Below are 12,763 nucleotides of genomic sequence, written 5' to 3'. Positions count from 1 at the left end.
ATGGGACGTGACAGGGATGATGATCCTTCTTGATACAGGGCATTAGACAGCCTGGCCAGCGGAGCTCCTGGTCCATCAATGGAGTGATGCTTCAGACAGTGGCTTCAATGTTTAAGCTGTCAGACTGGCTGAGAGGGAGAGGTTACCGGCCATTCAGCTGCCTCAATAAAAGATTCTGTAACCTCCTAAGTTAACAGTTAGTAAAGAGTGGAAACATTTACTTTGTAGGCATGTAACTGGATAAATCTAATCCTCCAGTTTTATCTTATTTGGGGAAAAACAAAAGAAACGCTCATTTTGATTTGGATTTTGCAGATAGACCTTTGTCCCTGTACTACCTGGTTTGTTAACTACCATAGAATCATCTGACAAGTCACACACATTGTTGTAGTGATGGCACACAGCAACCCAGGATTTTCAATATTAACTTTATGGGCAAATTATTAGTGTGAAAAATAGCAGGCAAAACGATCCAGAAAGCAAAACGAAACCAAAAAATCCATCATTTCTGAATCATGTTGTAACTCTTTTGGGTATCCGATAGCCTCTATGAAAATTAGTTTCCTTAGAATCCTGCAAGGGTGTAAGACTGCATACTCTCTTCAGTTTGCTAGCCTTTAACCTGCCAGTGCTCAGTTGAGGCAGTAAAGTGAAAAAATAAAGACATGTCCACTGACCATACGCTGAATCTAGCGCTGTGTTTTGCTTGCGAGTGGTCGCCAGGACATCTGGAGAAGAGAGACACAAAAAGAAATCAGTGTGTGTGGTTATAACTTGTTAAAATTCCTGGTGTCTGGGCTACGAGTCATTCATTTCTAATGGGAGACATATATTATTGAATCTGTCCTGTTTGCAGTTCTCATCACATCCCAGACACATGCAACAGAGCCATAAACAACCCACTTTGTCTTCCATAAAAAACACTTTTATGCGCAAATGCTTAATTAACATAGAAAGATTGAGAACAATATTCCAGCAGGGATTGTGAACGGGGGCGGACAAACTACTCTTCAAGCTTCTTCAATGTGAACTGAATTGCTGCCCTCGTTGAAATAAATACATCATAATGCTCCATTATAACTTGTTAGATCCACAATCACTTGTGCCTGCTGTCGCTCTGCCATCGAGATCTGATAACAGTCGATACTTTTTTTTCCCCTTGTCTTTATTGCTTATGTAAATCACAGAGAATAAATAAATGTTTCCATCTCACCGTGGCAGGTATCAGGGTGCTGATGGTAGCCGTTCTCCACATCCTGTTCAAACCCACCTCTGAATAGAAAGAATCAAAAACACACACACACACACACACACACACACACACACACACACACACACACACACACACACACAGAGCAACAAAGACAAGACCAGTCAGTAAATTTGCATCAATCCATTTCACTGTCCATTTCTAACAAAGCACCTCTTTAAGTCTTCCCAAAATTGGTTTTGTTGATGATGACTAGAGGCAGAGAAGTAAGTGCACCGAAACAAAATGTAATTTGTTTTGTGTCTGGCCGAGGTCAGAGTGTCTGTATCTCCTATTTGTTGTTTGGACACAGCGGTGGTCAGACCTGAAAGGAAAATTCACCCTTGAATCTTATACAAGGTTGTATATCATCACTTTTGTGGTGTTCAGCAGATTCCAGGAGTTAGTTTGTGATGAAAAGTTGTAATTTTCTTTTGTGTGTCCTCACTTTCCCTCCACCTGCCTCCTCTGCTTGAACTTCAGTCAGTTATTTTCTAAACATTCCAGATTTTGACCTCTCTCTCTTCATACATAGCACTTCCTGTGGCTGCACTGTATTTCAGTCCACTGAGGCTATTGCTGGTGAAATTGGCACCTACAGTTTTCCTGCTCTGCAATGAATGTCTCATTGTATGATTGTGGCATGTCAGTAAAAATAGTCAAGTGGGGGTGTGTGTGTGTGTGTTGATTCAGATGCACTGACACAAAAAGCTGTCATTTATGTGGATATATTTGTGGAAAAAATTTCCTCCACACCCTCCCCCACTAATGGCAAGGGAAACATCTCAATTTTAGCCAGCTTTCTGGAGAAATAAGAAAAATACACTGGAAATTTTAACTTGGGAGATGCAGGTGTTTTTTGTTTTTTAAGTATTTTAGGCATCAAAGCAACATTATGTGACTATTTTACCCTTAAAATATCAGCTTCAGAATCATTCTGATGGTACACTGAATGGGGAGAATGGAGCCTCTGTCATTGCAACCCTGAGCACTTTCACTTGCATTGCTTATCTATTTTTGGTGAGCAGGTATGACCTCCCACTAACTGAGTGATAGTGGCTTAAACAAAATCAATGCACATGTACAATGAAAACCAAGGCACATGACCAAAGCAAAATGACCAACAAGAGCTCAATCATGTCAAATAAATCCTTCAAAAATGTTTTCACTTTGTAATTTTTGTCATCCTCAAGAACCAAATTCTCTTTATTTGGCTTTGAACCACTCCTGCAAACTGACAAGAAACCCAATCTGACACTTATTGATTTTCTGCTACTCTGATGAAAATGTGCCTACGATTGAGATACTGTTCTCCCTCCAACAGATGCACCATCTTTCACCTTCGAGTCGATCAGAAATCAAAGGCTCATCCAGACGCACCCATTCGTTGGCTGAGTAATGAAATTGAGCTAACGCACGGTGGAGCGGAAGCCCTTCTAGCTGAGCGGAGATTTGCATCGACGCCAACAATCCTCCCACGTGTTGTAATGAACCAAATAAAATAGACATGGGCTCATATACTGCACAAGCACAAGTGTAATGATCCAGTATCCACACAGAAACACTTTGTACAGTCATGCATGTACGCCCACTCTATAACAAACCAATTAGTTCTTTATATAACCTAAACACAAACCTACATGTCACACGGATTATATGCAAACACACAGACTTCCAGCATCCATCTATAATTAGTAAACAAGCTTCACACACAACAAATACATAATCTTGCACATACATTTTTAGATTTCTTTCTACAGACTCACAATTACCAACACAAACATACTTTTCAGCTCCTAAGAGAAACATCAGAAGTCTAAATTGGAGGCAGAAGCCAGTGAACAGCCAAAGATCGAGAACACTGAACCCAGCTGCAGAGGAAAAAAATCAGCTCAAAGAATTAATCCCCTCAATTTCTTTCTTCAGTGTGTGTTAAAGCAGGAACTCTGACATCAACTGTCAGGTTTAGGGATGTGTGTTTGCAGAACCTGCAGCGAAGAGGCTGCTTAGCACACACACCTGGTGCACTAAATTACACCCTCTGTTACTCGCTAAAAAAAACAGCTCTCTTATAGTAAGTTCCTTTACTTTTCCTGAGGAAGGAGGGGGTCGGTGTAAGACAGGAGGTGATTATCAAATCAAAGGCTGCCAAGGCTGACGCACAGTTTTCGTGCGGAGCATGAAGGAGTCTGGGAGAGAGCAAACTTTAAAAATATGAAAATATATCTCAAAGATGTATTTTTACAGCTTGGGAGCAGTTGGTGTTTTACGTCACACCATAAATGGTCTGATCACAACTATAGCAAGCTGGCTTCCGTTGGTATGAATCATAATGAAAAGTTTTACTTTCTTAAGTTTATATTTGAGTTGTTTAAAGCAGTGGTCGACTCACAATCCATCATCAAAGCTATAAGTCTAAGCATTGTGACCAGTTCAACCAAAGAGTGATTACCCACTCAGATTGTTTCATCAAGAAACCACTGGTTTAAAGCACAAAGCTGATACCATTATCTTTTTGTTATCAGTTCCTATGAAGAAGCTAAAACCTTTAATGAATTCCACTTGATCCTGATACAGATCATCGGCTTTCATGTCACAGAACTCCTACATTGCCTAGAAACTATTAAAACACATAAACAGCCTTCCCTACTTCATCTACCTGTATTTATGTATCTACATGGCTGGGAAATATGGAAATGTGGAAAAAAATAAATGAAAACAAGTTCAAGCAGAAATATCACAACAAAGTTCAACTGAAGTCTAAAAACTGCTTCACTGGAAGGAGAGTGGATACCAGCTGATTTTTCAAAAACTTCTTCGACTGTAGACAGAACATCTGAGCTACTTTCCACTCATGAACTCTGCCAGAAAACAGCAGAAAATGAAAAGATCAAGAGTGTTGGGGGTGTAAGTAACGGGAAGGTGCTTGATTATTTATGTGATCGTGTTGTGCACTCCTAAACATACTCCTAAACAGCAGAGACAGATGATCAATGCATGTAGTAATTCACGTTTTATTTATAGCATTTTAATGGAAACACAACTTCTGTTGCACTGGCTGACATATTCCTTCATCGCAGTCCACATGGATTTTGCTGTTTATTCCTCTCAGCTTGTCAAACTAGCAAAATGCTGTAAACATGGACGTACACTCTGTGACGTCTGTACACTCTGTGACGTCTGTACACTCTGTGACGAGCTATTCTAAAAACCAACAATTCAGTTGTGGAGTTGTGGAATGGGGTTTTTATAACACAAAGACCTGAGTAATATCAGGCTGAGGCTGTACATTTCTTAGCAGGAGAGACACATTGTTGGTTTTAGGTGCTTCTGTTGATAACGTTGATAGTAAAAAGATAATGGGACAATTACTGCTACTCCTTCTGCCTCATTGAAAAGCTCAGAATCTGTGAATATAAACAGTTTAATCATTTTACATGCTGGACACAGGATGTTTCCTACGTTACTGAAAAGTCCAGTCTCAGTGTAAAGTGCACTGGAGGCTTCGAGTTTCCACATCATACCTGTGAAAAACACTGCACTACGATTATCACAAAACGCCCACATGTAAAACTCAGATTTAAGGGCAGGACAGAGAAACTTTCCATATTCGGTAGATGAATACGAAAACAGCTTTTCAGTGTCAAACTCTGCACATAAATCATTCATTAACAATATGAAAAAGCTATTTTTGAGAGGAGGGGGACTTTACACTGCGTACTGAAGTGAACCAAAGCTTGTAAACAGAGTTTAGTTAACTAGTAGGATGACAGGTCACCTTTACGTCTGAAAAAGCATGGCAGACATGTCAGCACTTCACCGTAATTGACCTTCTCTGGTGTTCATGCACTTGAATAAACAGCTGAACACGACCATCAGGCAAGAATTCATTTTGTTCTGCTTGGCTTTCCAAACACAAGAAACTGCTGGCTGTCAGATATCGACATCTGTCTGCTTTTACCCATAAACCCTTTCAGTCTGAGTTCATGTCCTGTAACTGGCTCAGTTATACTCTTCTTAGGCTTAATAAACATCATAGGACAATTTGGGGTTTGAATTTTCAGTTGCTGTAATGCTGCCATCTGAGTATTAATGCCACTGTTCTCATTTGGACAAACACACAGACTTTGTCTCCACCTGGTTTAATAGTTTTGGTGTGTGATCATTATTTGTATCCTGGCACTGATGATAAAAGAGATTTGCACTCAGTGACACAATATTGATTTTATTTAGTAGATCAGAGACACAACATCTTTGGCTGGCTCATCTTCAGTTTCTTTTTCACAGATGTATTCACTTAAGGTGAGTATCTGCACCACAAATTAGCACCCTGCAGTCTATAAACAAGATAAAATGCAGGCACAAAATAAATTGCTTCAATTATGAAGCAAACTAAACTCAACATGAGCAAAACATGATAATTCTATCTTTATTTAAGTGCTTTGGATCACACATGACATAGAGCAGAGCTGTTTATTTCCTAAAGGCACAGACATACATTATCATTCTAGAGCTGATTATAAATATGATTTGTTGTCATGACAAACCAGAACAAGTTGGTGTTGACAATAAGATACAATCATACAATGTGTAGTATTTAATGCCTCACTAACCATCTTCTGAACAACTAAGTCTGTTGCTCTCATTAGGATTACTTAAAACAGGTTTGATATTCAAGACAGGAAACTGGACCACTGACATTATGCAGCTGAGGAAACGTTAAAAAAAAAAAAAACTACAGAAAATGGTGAGCAAAGGATAAAACAGAGCGGTGTGCCTTGAGTGAGAGTTACTTCATAATCAAATAAATCAGGTTTCAAGTCAAAGCTATAGCTCAGAATTTCACCCCACTGATGAGGTCCTCTGAGCTCTCTGTGCACTGAGTCTGAGTTCACAGCCTGTGTGGTTCTTGTCTCTTCATCCAGCATCTCATCCAATATTAGTATTTTAACTCAGTTTCCCTTCGGGATTTAGGGCATTGCTTAGTAACACGCGTCTACTAATAACAGTCCAACTATTGCCACTGAATCACCGTCATTCAGTATGTGCTTTTATCCGACTGCCAAGGGTAAAATAATCTGTGCACGTTGGTGAAAATAGCTGTTAAATATGGGTTGTCTGGTCTTGTGGGTGTTTGTAAGGTATTTTCCTAGCAAGGGCAACACACATCTGTGGCTTAGCATAAAAAAACCTGCACCTACTGTCTTCTATGTGAGCACACACAACAGCAGCGTCGTGACTTTGGGATACATCACTGACTTATTTCCCCTGTTCTGATGTGTGTCAATGCTCCATAAAAACAAAGCACTAATTTCACCACATTTGCTTCACAGATTGACACATCCTGTCTATTGTACCTTGACATGTCAAACAGCAACAACTGTGTTGTGCTCGATGAATAAGTCTGGTGATATCCAATTTCTCATTCGCCGCTCCGCTGCTGTAAATACTCACTAGAGCTCTAAATCTGTATTAATACACAGCTGAAAATAGTCCCCAACAAATGTTTACTCTAGTTTGTCTAATATTTCCTTAACATCACAGTGCAACACTGTTTCAGGAAATTGCTGAGCCTTTTTTAGAAATGTTTTTTAGAAACTTACTGTCAACAGACATGGTACTGAAGTTGGAAAGTATCAAGAGATGGATTAACACATTGTTGGTTTAAGTCTTTAGTCTGATTTGTTAAACCTGGAGGACGGAACTTTTGTCTCCCCCTTCTGGCAATGAGAGTAATTACACAAACACAGTTGCGCACTTTTACGCCAGTTTACTGCGAAATACAGAGAAATTTACCAAACAAGTTCACACAGTGCTGATTAAACCAATCAGGTTAATTTAGTGTCAAACTCCAGCTTTAGAATATCACCAGCCTCATCCTCAGAGGACTTTAAACCTGCTCTACACAGCTGACCTGCTTTTTCCTTCCACTTTCTTTATCCATCTTCTGTCCTTGGCCGTGTTTTGTTTTGGCACTGTGCTTTGGCGACGGTGATTTAGTCAAATGCATTATGGATGACCCAAAAACTAAAACACCCTGAAATGGTATGAAGTTGAGCTGTTCAGCCACACAATCTTTCAACAAGTGAGACGAAAGGACAGAAAGAGGAAGAGGGCTGTGAATCCTCTTTCCCATCCCTCTCCTATCCTCTGGATCAGCCACAAATCAGTCATTAAAATTTATGCCACCTCTGGATGAGAAAGGACTGGAGGAAAAAAAGAGACCGATAGTCCATGAAAAGAGTGATGTGAGAGAGGAGACAGTGAGAAAGAGACAGACAGAGAGAGAGAGAGGAGGAGGTCCCCGGAGGTTGATGACTATTGAGCTGCTTCATCTCAAACTCTGGTCAGGCTCTTTCTACTGCAGCCTGATTCACATCAGTTCATCCTTCTTTCATTCCAGCTCCATCCCTTTATCATCTTCCATCCCTTTCTTCTCTTTCACCAGCTATTCCTCACTTCCTTTCAATGATATATACATATATTAAAGATATCACTTAAGGCAGGTTTAAAATCTGATGTCACTTCAGAGCCACACAGACAGCCTGAGCAGACCGTTTTTTTTCTTGAATAGAAAAACCAAAATGAAAAACAGATGTTCTGCACTTTGGAATCAGATGAAAATCACTCTCCCCTCCCTCCCACGTTTTCTCCTTCTTTCATCCCTCCTTACATCAATTTCTTTTGCTTTAGTTTCCTCCTCTCTCTCAGTTCACAACTTTTTTTATTGTGTGTCTCTTTCTTGTCTTACTTTCCTTTGTCTCTCTTCCTCTCCTCTTGTTTCCTTTGTTCTTCTCTCTGTCCATACTCTCTCTCTCTCTCTCTCTCTCTCTCTCTCTCTCCCTTTCTCTCTCTCTCTCTTCTCTCAGGCAGAGGGCAGATAGTTAAGTCTGCTCAGGATATTCTGGCTGATCTCTCTCAGGTTCTGGTCCATTGGTTTCCACTGCGGCTACGTCCTGCACGCTAAACACCAACTCATAAATCAAACCACAGCGAGTGGCTCAGAGCAGCACCTTGCCAGCGTGAAGCCACATCGGCACTTCCTCTCTCCTCGCTCACCTCCCAGTGATAGCTACCAACTCCTAACCTCAAACCACATACCTAACCCTAATCTTAATTACATCCTCAACTCAAATCCTACAACTCCCTCCTTGTAGCCACAACAAAATTAAAAACAACTTTTTCATCTTGTTGGCCAACTTTCATGCTTTATTACTCACACATTCTTAATAACCAAAACACATTTTCCATTAAAATCTCATAACTTTTACTTCCTTGAAAGCAGTGCATCTTTAATGATTGTCTCAGTGTGTAGCAGGATGCATTAACAAAAGTTCCAACTCATAAAACTTCTAAACAATTTCTAAACAATGCCACTTCTTACTAATTAAAGTATCTTGCTTCATGACTCCTGCTTGTTTTGAACTAATTAAACTGACCTCTCTCTACAATATTCCATCTCAACAGGAAGTACAACATCAGATTAACCACTCCACTCCACTGGATAAAACAGAGAATGTGTATAATGCCATTTAAAGGCCAAATCATGGCATGTCTGTGTAGCCTCCTGTCCTGAACTTAACAATGAGCCTGGCTCTGTCCAAAGGTACAAAATTGCCCTCTAAAGCTCAAAACAAAAGTCAGGATATAATGTATTAATTGGTGAGCTGTAGATGTGTTGGTGGGTGGATTTTGTCACCAGTGAAAAAAGCTAGGTTAGCTGTTAGCCCTAATTTAACCCACATTTGGCATAAAATGTGACTAAATGTCTATAGACACTTTACTTCTCCATTGTTAATGTGTATGTTCAGTTTGATAAAAGTGTCCTGCTGTTGTTTTCTCATAGCTCTGAAGCTACACCACAAAATAGCTTTACTGGAAAAGCAACAGTTGTCTGGGACATACTGACCATATGAATGAACAGAGGTGAAATGGATTAAGGTACAGGAGTTGAGAGACATTCAAAACACACTCATGTTTGTGTGGTAAATATGGAGCTATGGAGCTAATATGTTAGCCTAGCTTAGCACAAAGACTGGAAACAGTGGGACATAGCTAGCTCGGCTCGGTCACAAACCAACAAACCACCTCTAAATCTCATTAATCAACACATTATATCCTGATTATTTAATCCATACAAGAACTGAAGTGTAAAAACTGCCAGTTGTGGTTTTACTGGACGGGTATGTGCGTGATTATTTCTTGGCCGGGCACAGTGGCTTCATGGAGTCTTGTCATCACCATGAGATTGCCAGACAGCCAGCTGTTTCCAGTTTTTATGCTAAGATAAGTTCATCAGCTGCGGCAAACAGCTGGCTGTCTGGCACGACAAAGCTCCAGAAAGTCACTGTGCCTGACCAAGAAACTGGCAGGACAGTGGAACTATATCTTTACAGTCAGAAACCTAAAAACACCACAAAAATGTCCTTAGTCTGTAACAAACGATTTAAGTACAAGGATCCAAATATATATTACACTGTCAAATACAAAAATATAAGAGGGCACACAGAAACGAAAGAAAAAAGAAAAAAAAATCCCATTAGCCTCTGTCTGTGTGAGGGCAGGGAAACTAATACATCTGACCGACCAAGCAGAGGATATGCAATAATTCCAGGTCTGCACATTTTCAGCCGTCAAAATAATCTATGGGAAGCTGGTCATCAGCAGGAATGATGCTCACTGGACATTTGTGTGTGTGTGTGTGTGTGTGTGTGTGTGATGATGGGGCAAGGTAAGTGTGGTGGGACATCAGTCTACAGCAAACTCCACACATACAGTTTACAACCAATGTACACAGAGGTGAAAGAGTGGTGATTTAGCAGCAGGTTGTACATCAACCACACAGGGACATGCAAAGTCCTTGACTGTCAGGATGCGCAAGGGAGGAGAAAATAGTACCTTAAACTGCCTCTCCCCCTCCTCCTCCTCCTCCTCCTCCTCCTCCTTTACCCTTTACTGCATCCATCTATCTGTCTATCTATTCATCCATCCATCTGTCCATCCAACCACCCATCCATCTTTCTTCCCCATTTTGCCAGACGGTGCAGTACACCGAGGCGTGATTGAAACGAAAGCAGCCGAACATCACTTTTGATTTTATGACACAGGGTTAGAGAGCGAGACAGAGAGAGAGAGAGAGAGAGAGAGAGAGAGAGAGAGATGTGAGAGAGAGAGAGAGAGTGAGAGAGAGAGAGAGAGAGAGAGAGAGAGAGAGAGAGAGTGAGAGAGAGAGAGAGAGTGAGAGAGAGAGAGATGTGGCAATGATTGGCCTGTTGCTTGCACATAGAAGTCCAACTGAAATTCTACTTCATTTTAGCCACACAAATGTGTCCTCTTTTAAGAAATAAAATAGGCTAATTCATTTTCTGTTTTTTTCATGATGGCACCACCTTTCTGTTCATTAACCAAGATGCTTTTGTTGTCAATGCAGATGAGTCTCTTATGTTATTTATCTATTTATTAAAGAACTGTTTTATGATATGTTCTTAATTTTAGAACCTGAACTTCCTTTCCATGTGATGTTATCTGTCTCAATACTCTCACATCACTGCTTACAAGACACACTCTGTCCTTCTATGCTACATTTTCCAGCAGATGTTTGTTCATACCATATCAGCTGTCGACATGAACATGCCCACTGAAAAGCTCTGAGGCCAAAAGAGCATTTTAGATATATCTCCCTACAAGTTTTCTCCCTTTTCTTCGACCTGATTTTAACAACATATTTAATCACTTTGACAAGATAGATGCATGTTGTGGGTTTCAAATGGGATCAGCAAAGCGTTTTAGTAAAAACTGCTGGTCAGATATTCATCATGTTGACGTCGCCCACTTGTCTAATTGTAGATAAGCTATTGATTATCAAGAGTACGTTGCCTCAGCAACAACTCACTTGAGAAGAGAGAGCAGATATGAAAATGATTGCTTCTGCTCCTGTTAGGCTACACATTATTGACTAAGTTACAAATCTGTCCACTGTGGCTGTGAGTTAGAGAACTAATAATGTCTTTATGTAGCTGTGTCCATCCGTGTGCTTTCTGACTGACCAAACAACACAGTGTCTGATCTCACTAATTAGTACAACTTCGTTCAGGGAAGAATTAACAGCTGAAACCTCCTGCTGGAGTGTTTGATTAGAAAGCAAATCTGCACACTTTTGTCCCTTGATGGTTCATGATTGGAGACCTCTTTGTTAGAGGAGGAATCAACACTGAATCATGTTGTGCAGAAAATTGCTGCTGCACTGTTAATGGGCTGCAAGTTTGAAGGATGTTTTACTTCTAGGCACACCCCAATCAGTGATATTAAAGCAGGTGCTTTTCCATGAGCTGTCAAAGCAGAAACGGTAACCAGAGGAGAAACATCAAGAGTAATTTCAAAACAGAGAGCAGTGCAGCAACACTTTTCTGGCCCTGTGTGGGTAAATGTTAACTGACAATTTGGGATTTGAGACCATACCAGATAATTAATGCCTTAACACTCAGGTTCCCCCTTTAATTTCCCCTTTAAAGTAGCTTTAAGGCTGTACAGTCTGTCTATTAGACACATCTGTATCCATATTGTTTACATTGAGTGTAACCATCAAACCAAATACTCCATTAATGAGCATTGTTTTATAGACATTTCCCTAAAACTTAATCTGAAATAACTGGAATATTCACAAGAATAGAAAGTAAAGTTTTGTTGAATTTAACAACATTTGATTAAATAGCATGAATTTGCAACTGATACATTAGCTGGTCCATGGAGTTTATTTATTTTACCCTCATAATTAAACCTAATAATCTCTTAACTAAATCCTAACCCTAACAATCGCTTCACCTTTTTCAATTCTGCACAACTAAAGTTCTTGGTTCATAAGTTATACAGTTCTTCTCTGCACCTGAAGCTCGTGTATATTAGATACCCTCACATAAAAAACTGTTTATCCAAAACTCACTCACCAGAAACACAATGACCTTGTATAATGCAAAAAGCTTTTAGCACCAGTGACTCAGTGAAGTGGGAATGTAGATACCTGGCTATCAGATACCATTTCTGACTTTCCATAGGCGTTCTACTTATGCACAAATAAAGCATGCTGTGCTGTTTTGTTGTCAGTGTGGTCAATGTGTTGTTGACTCTGCTCTGGAGAGCACTTTTATTTTGAAAGATGAGCAGGGGACACAGTGGCTATAAAACACTGTTACTGTCCCCACTGTGCGCACAAATGTAAACAATGAAGTCTGCTGATAAGCCACAAGCTGCAGACAATAGCACAGTTCTTTGAAATATGTCTGATAATTTTACAAATTTATAGTAAATAGTTAATAATATAGTAAATAGTTAAGTTAGTGTAATTGAAATGATACCCTATATGAACTGCAACTCATTTAAAGCAACATTATGCCACTGTTTTACCCTAAAATAACAGCTTCAGAATCATTTTGATGGCACAAGGGAGTTCAAGAGTAAAACTGAACTGTAGACATGTTAAAAAGACTTAGAAGTCGTTCATCTATGATATCCAGAGAG

The 12,763-nt window shown here is 39.9% G+C and overlaps 1 protein-coding gene across 5 annotated transcripts in view; it reads right to left on the bottom strand.

The window, feature by feature from the left end:
• sema6e (sema domain, transmembrane domain (TM), and cytoplasmic domain, (semaphorin) 6E) overlaps window positions 1-12,763 on the bottom strand; it is a 141,921-nt gene that overhangs the window by 18,735 nt on the left and 110,423 nt on the right. For all 5 annotated transcript variants that reach the window (XM_018676102.2, XM_018676106.2, XM_018676107.2 and 2 more), the window contains 2 exons: window positions 1,214-1,272; window positions 678-728 (listed from right to left, as the gene is read on the bottom strand). In XM_018676102.2, the coding sequence (XP_018531618.1) occupies window positions 678-728; window positions 1,214-1,272 (110 nt within the window). The remainder of the gene's footprint in view (window positions 1-677; window positions 729-1,213; window positions 1,273-12,763) is intronic.

Source organism: Lates calcarifer, linkage group LG15 (assembly GCF_001640805.2).
Source record: "Lates calcarifer isolate ASB-BC8 linkage group LG15, TLL_Latcal_v3, whole genome shotgun sequence".
In the NCBI taxonomy this organism is placed as follows: domain Eukaryota; kingdom Metazoa; phylum Chordata; class Actinopteri; family Centropomidae; genus Lates; species Lates calcarifer.
This window is presented reverse-complemented; position numbering and strand designations above follow the sequence as displayed.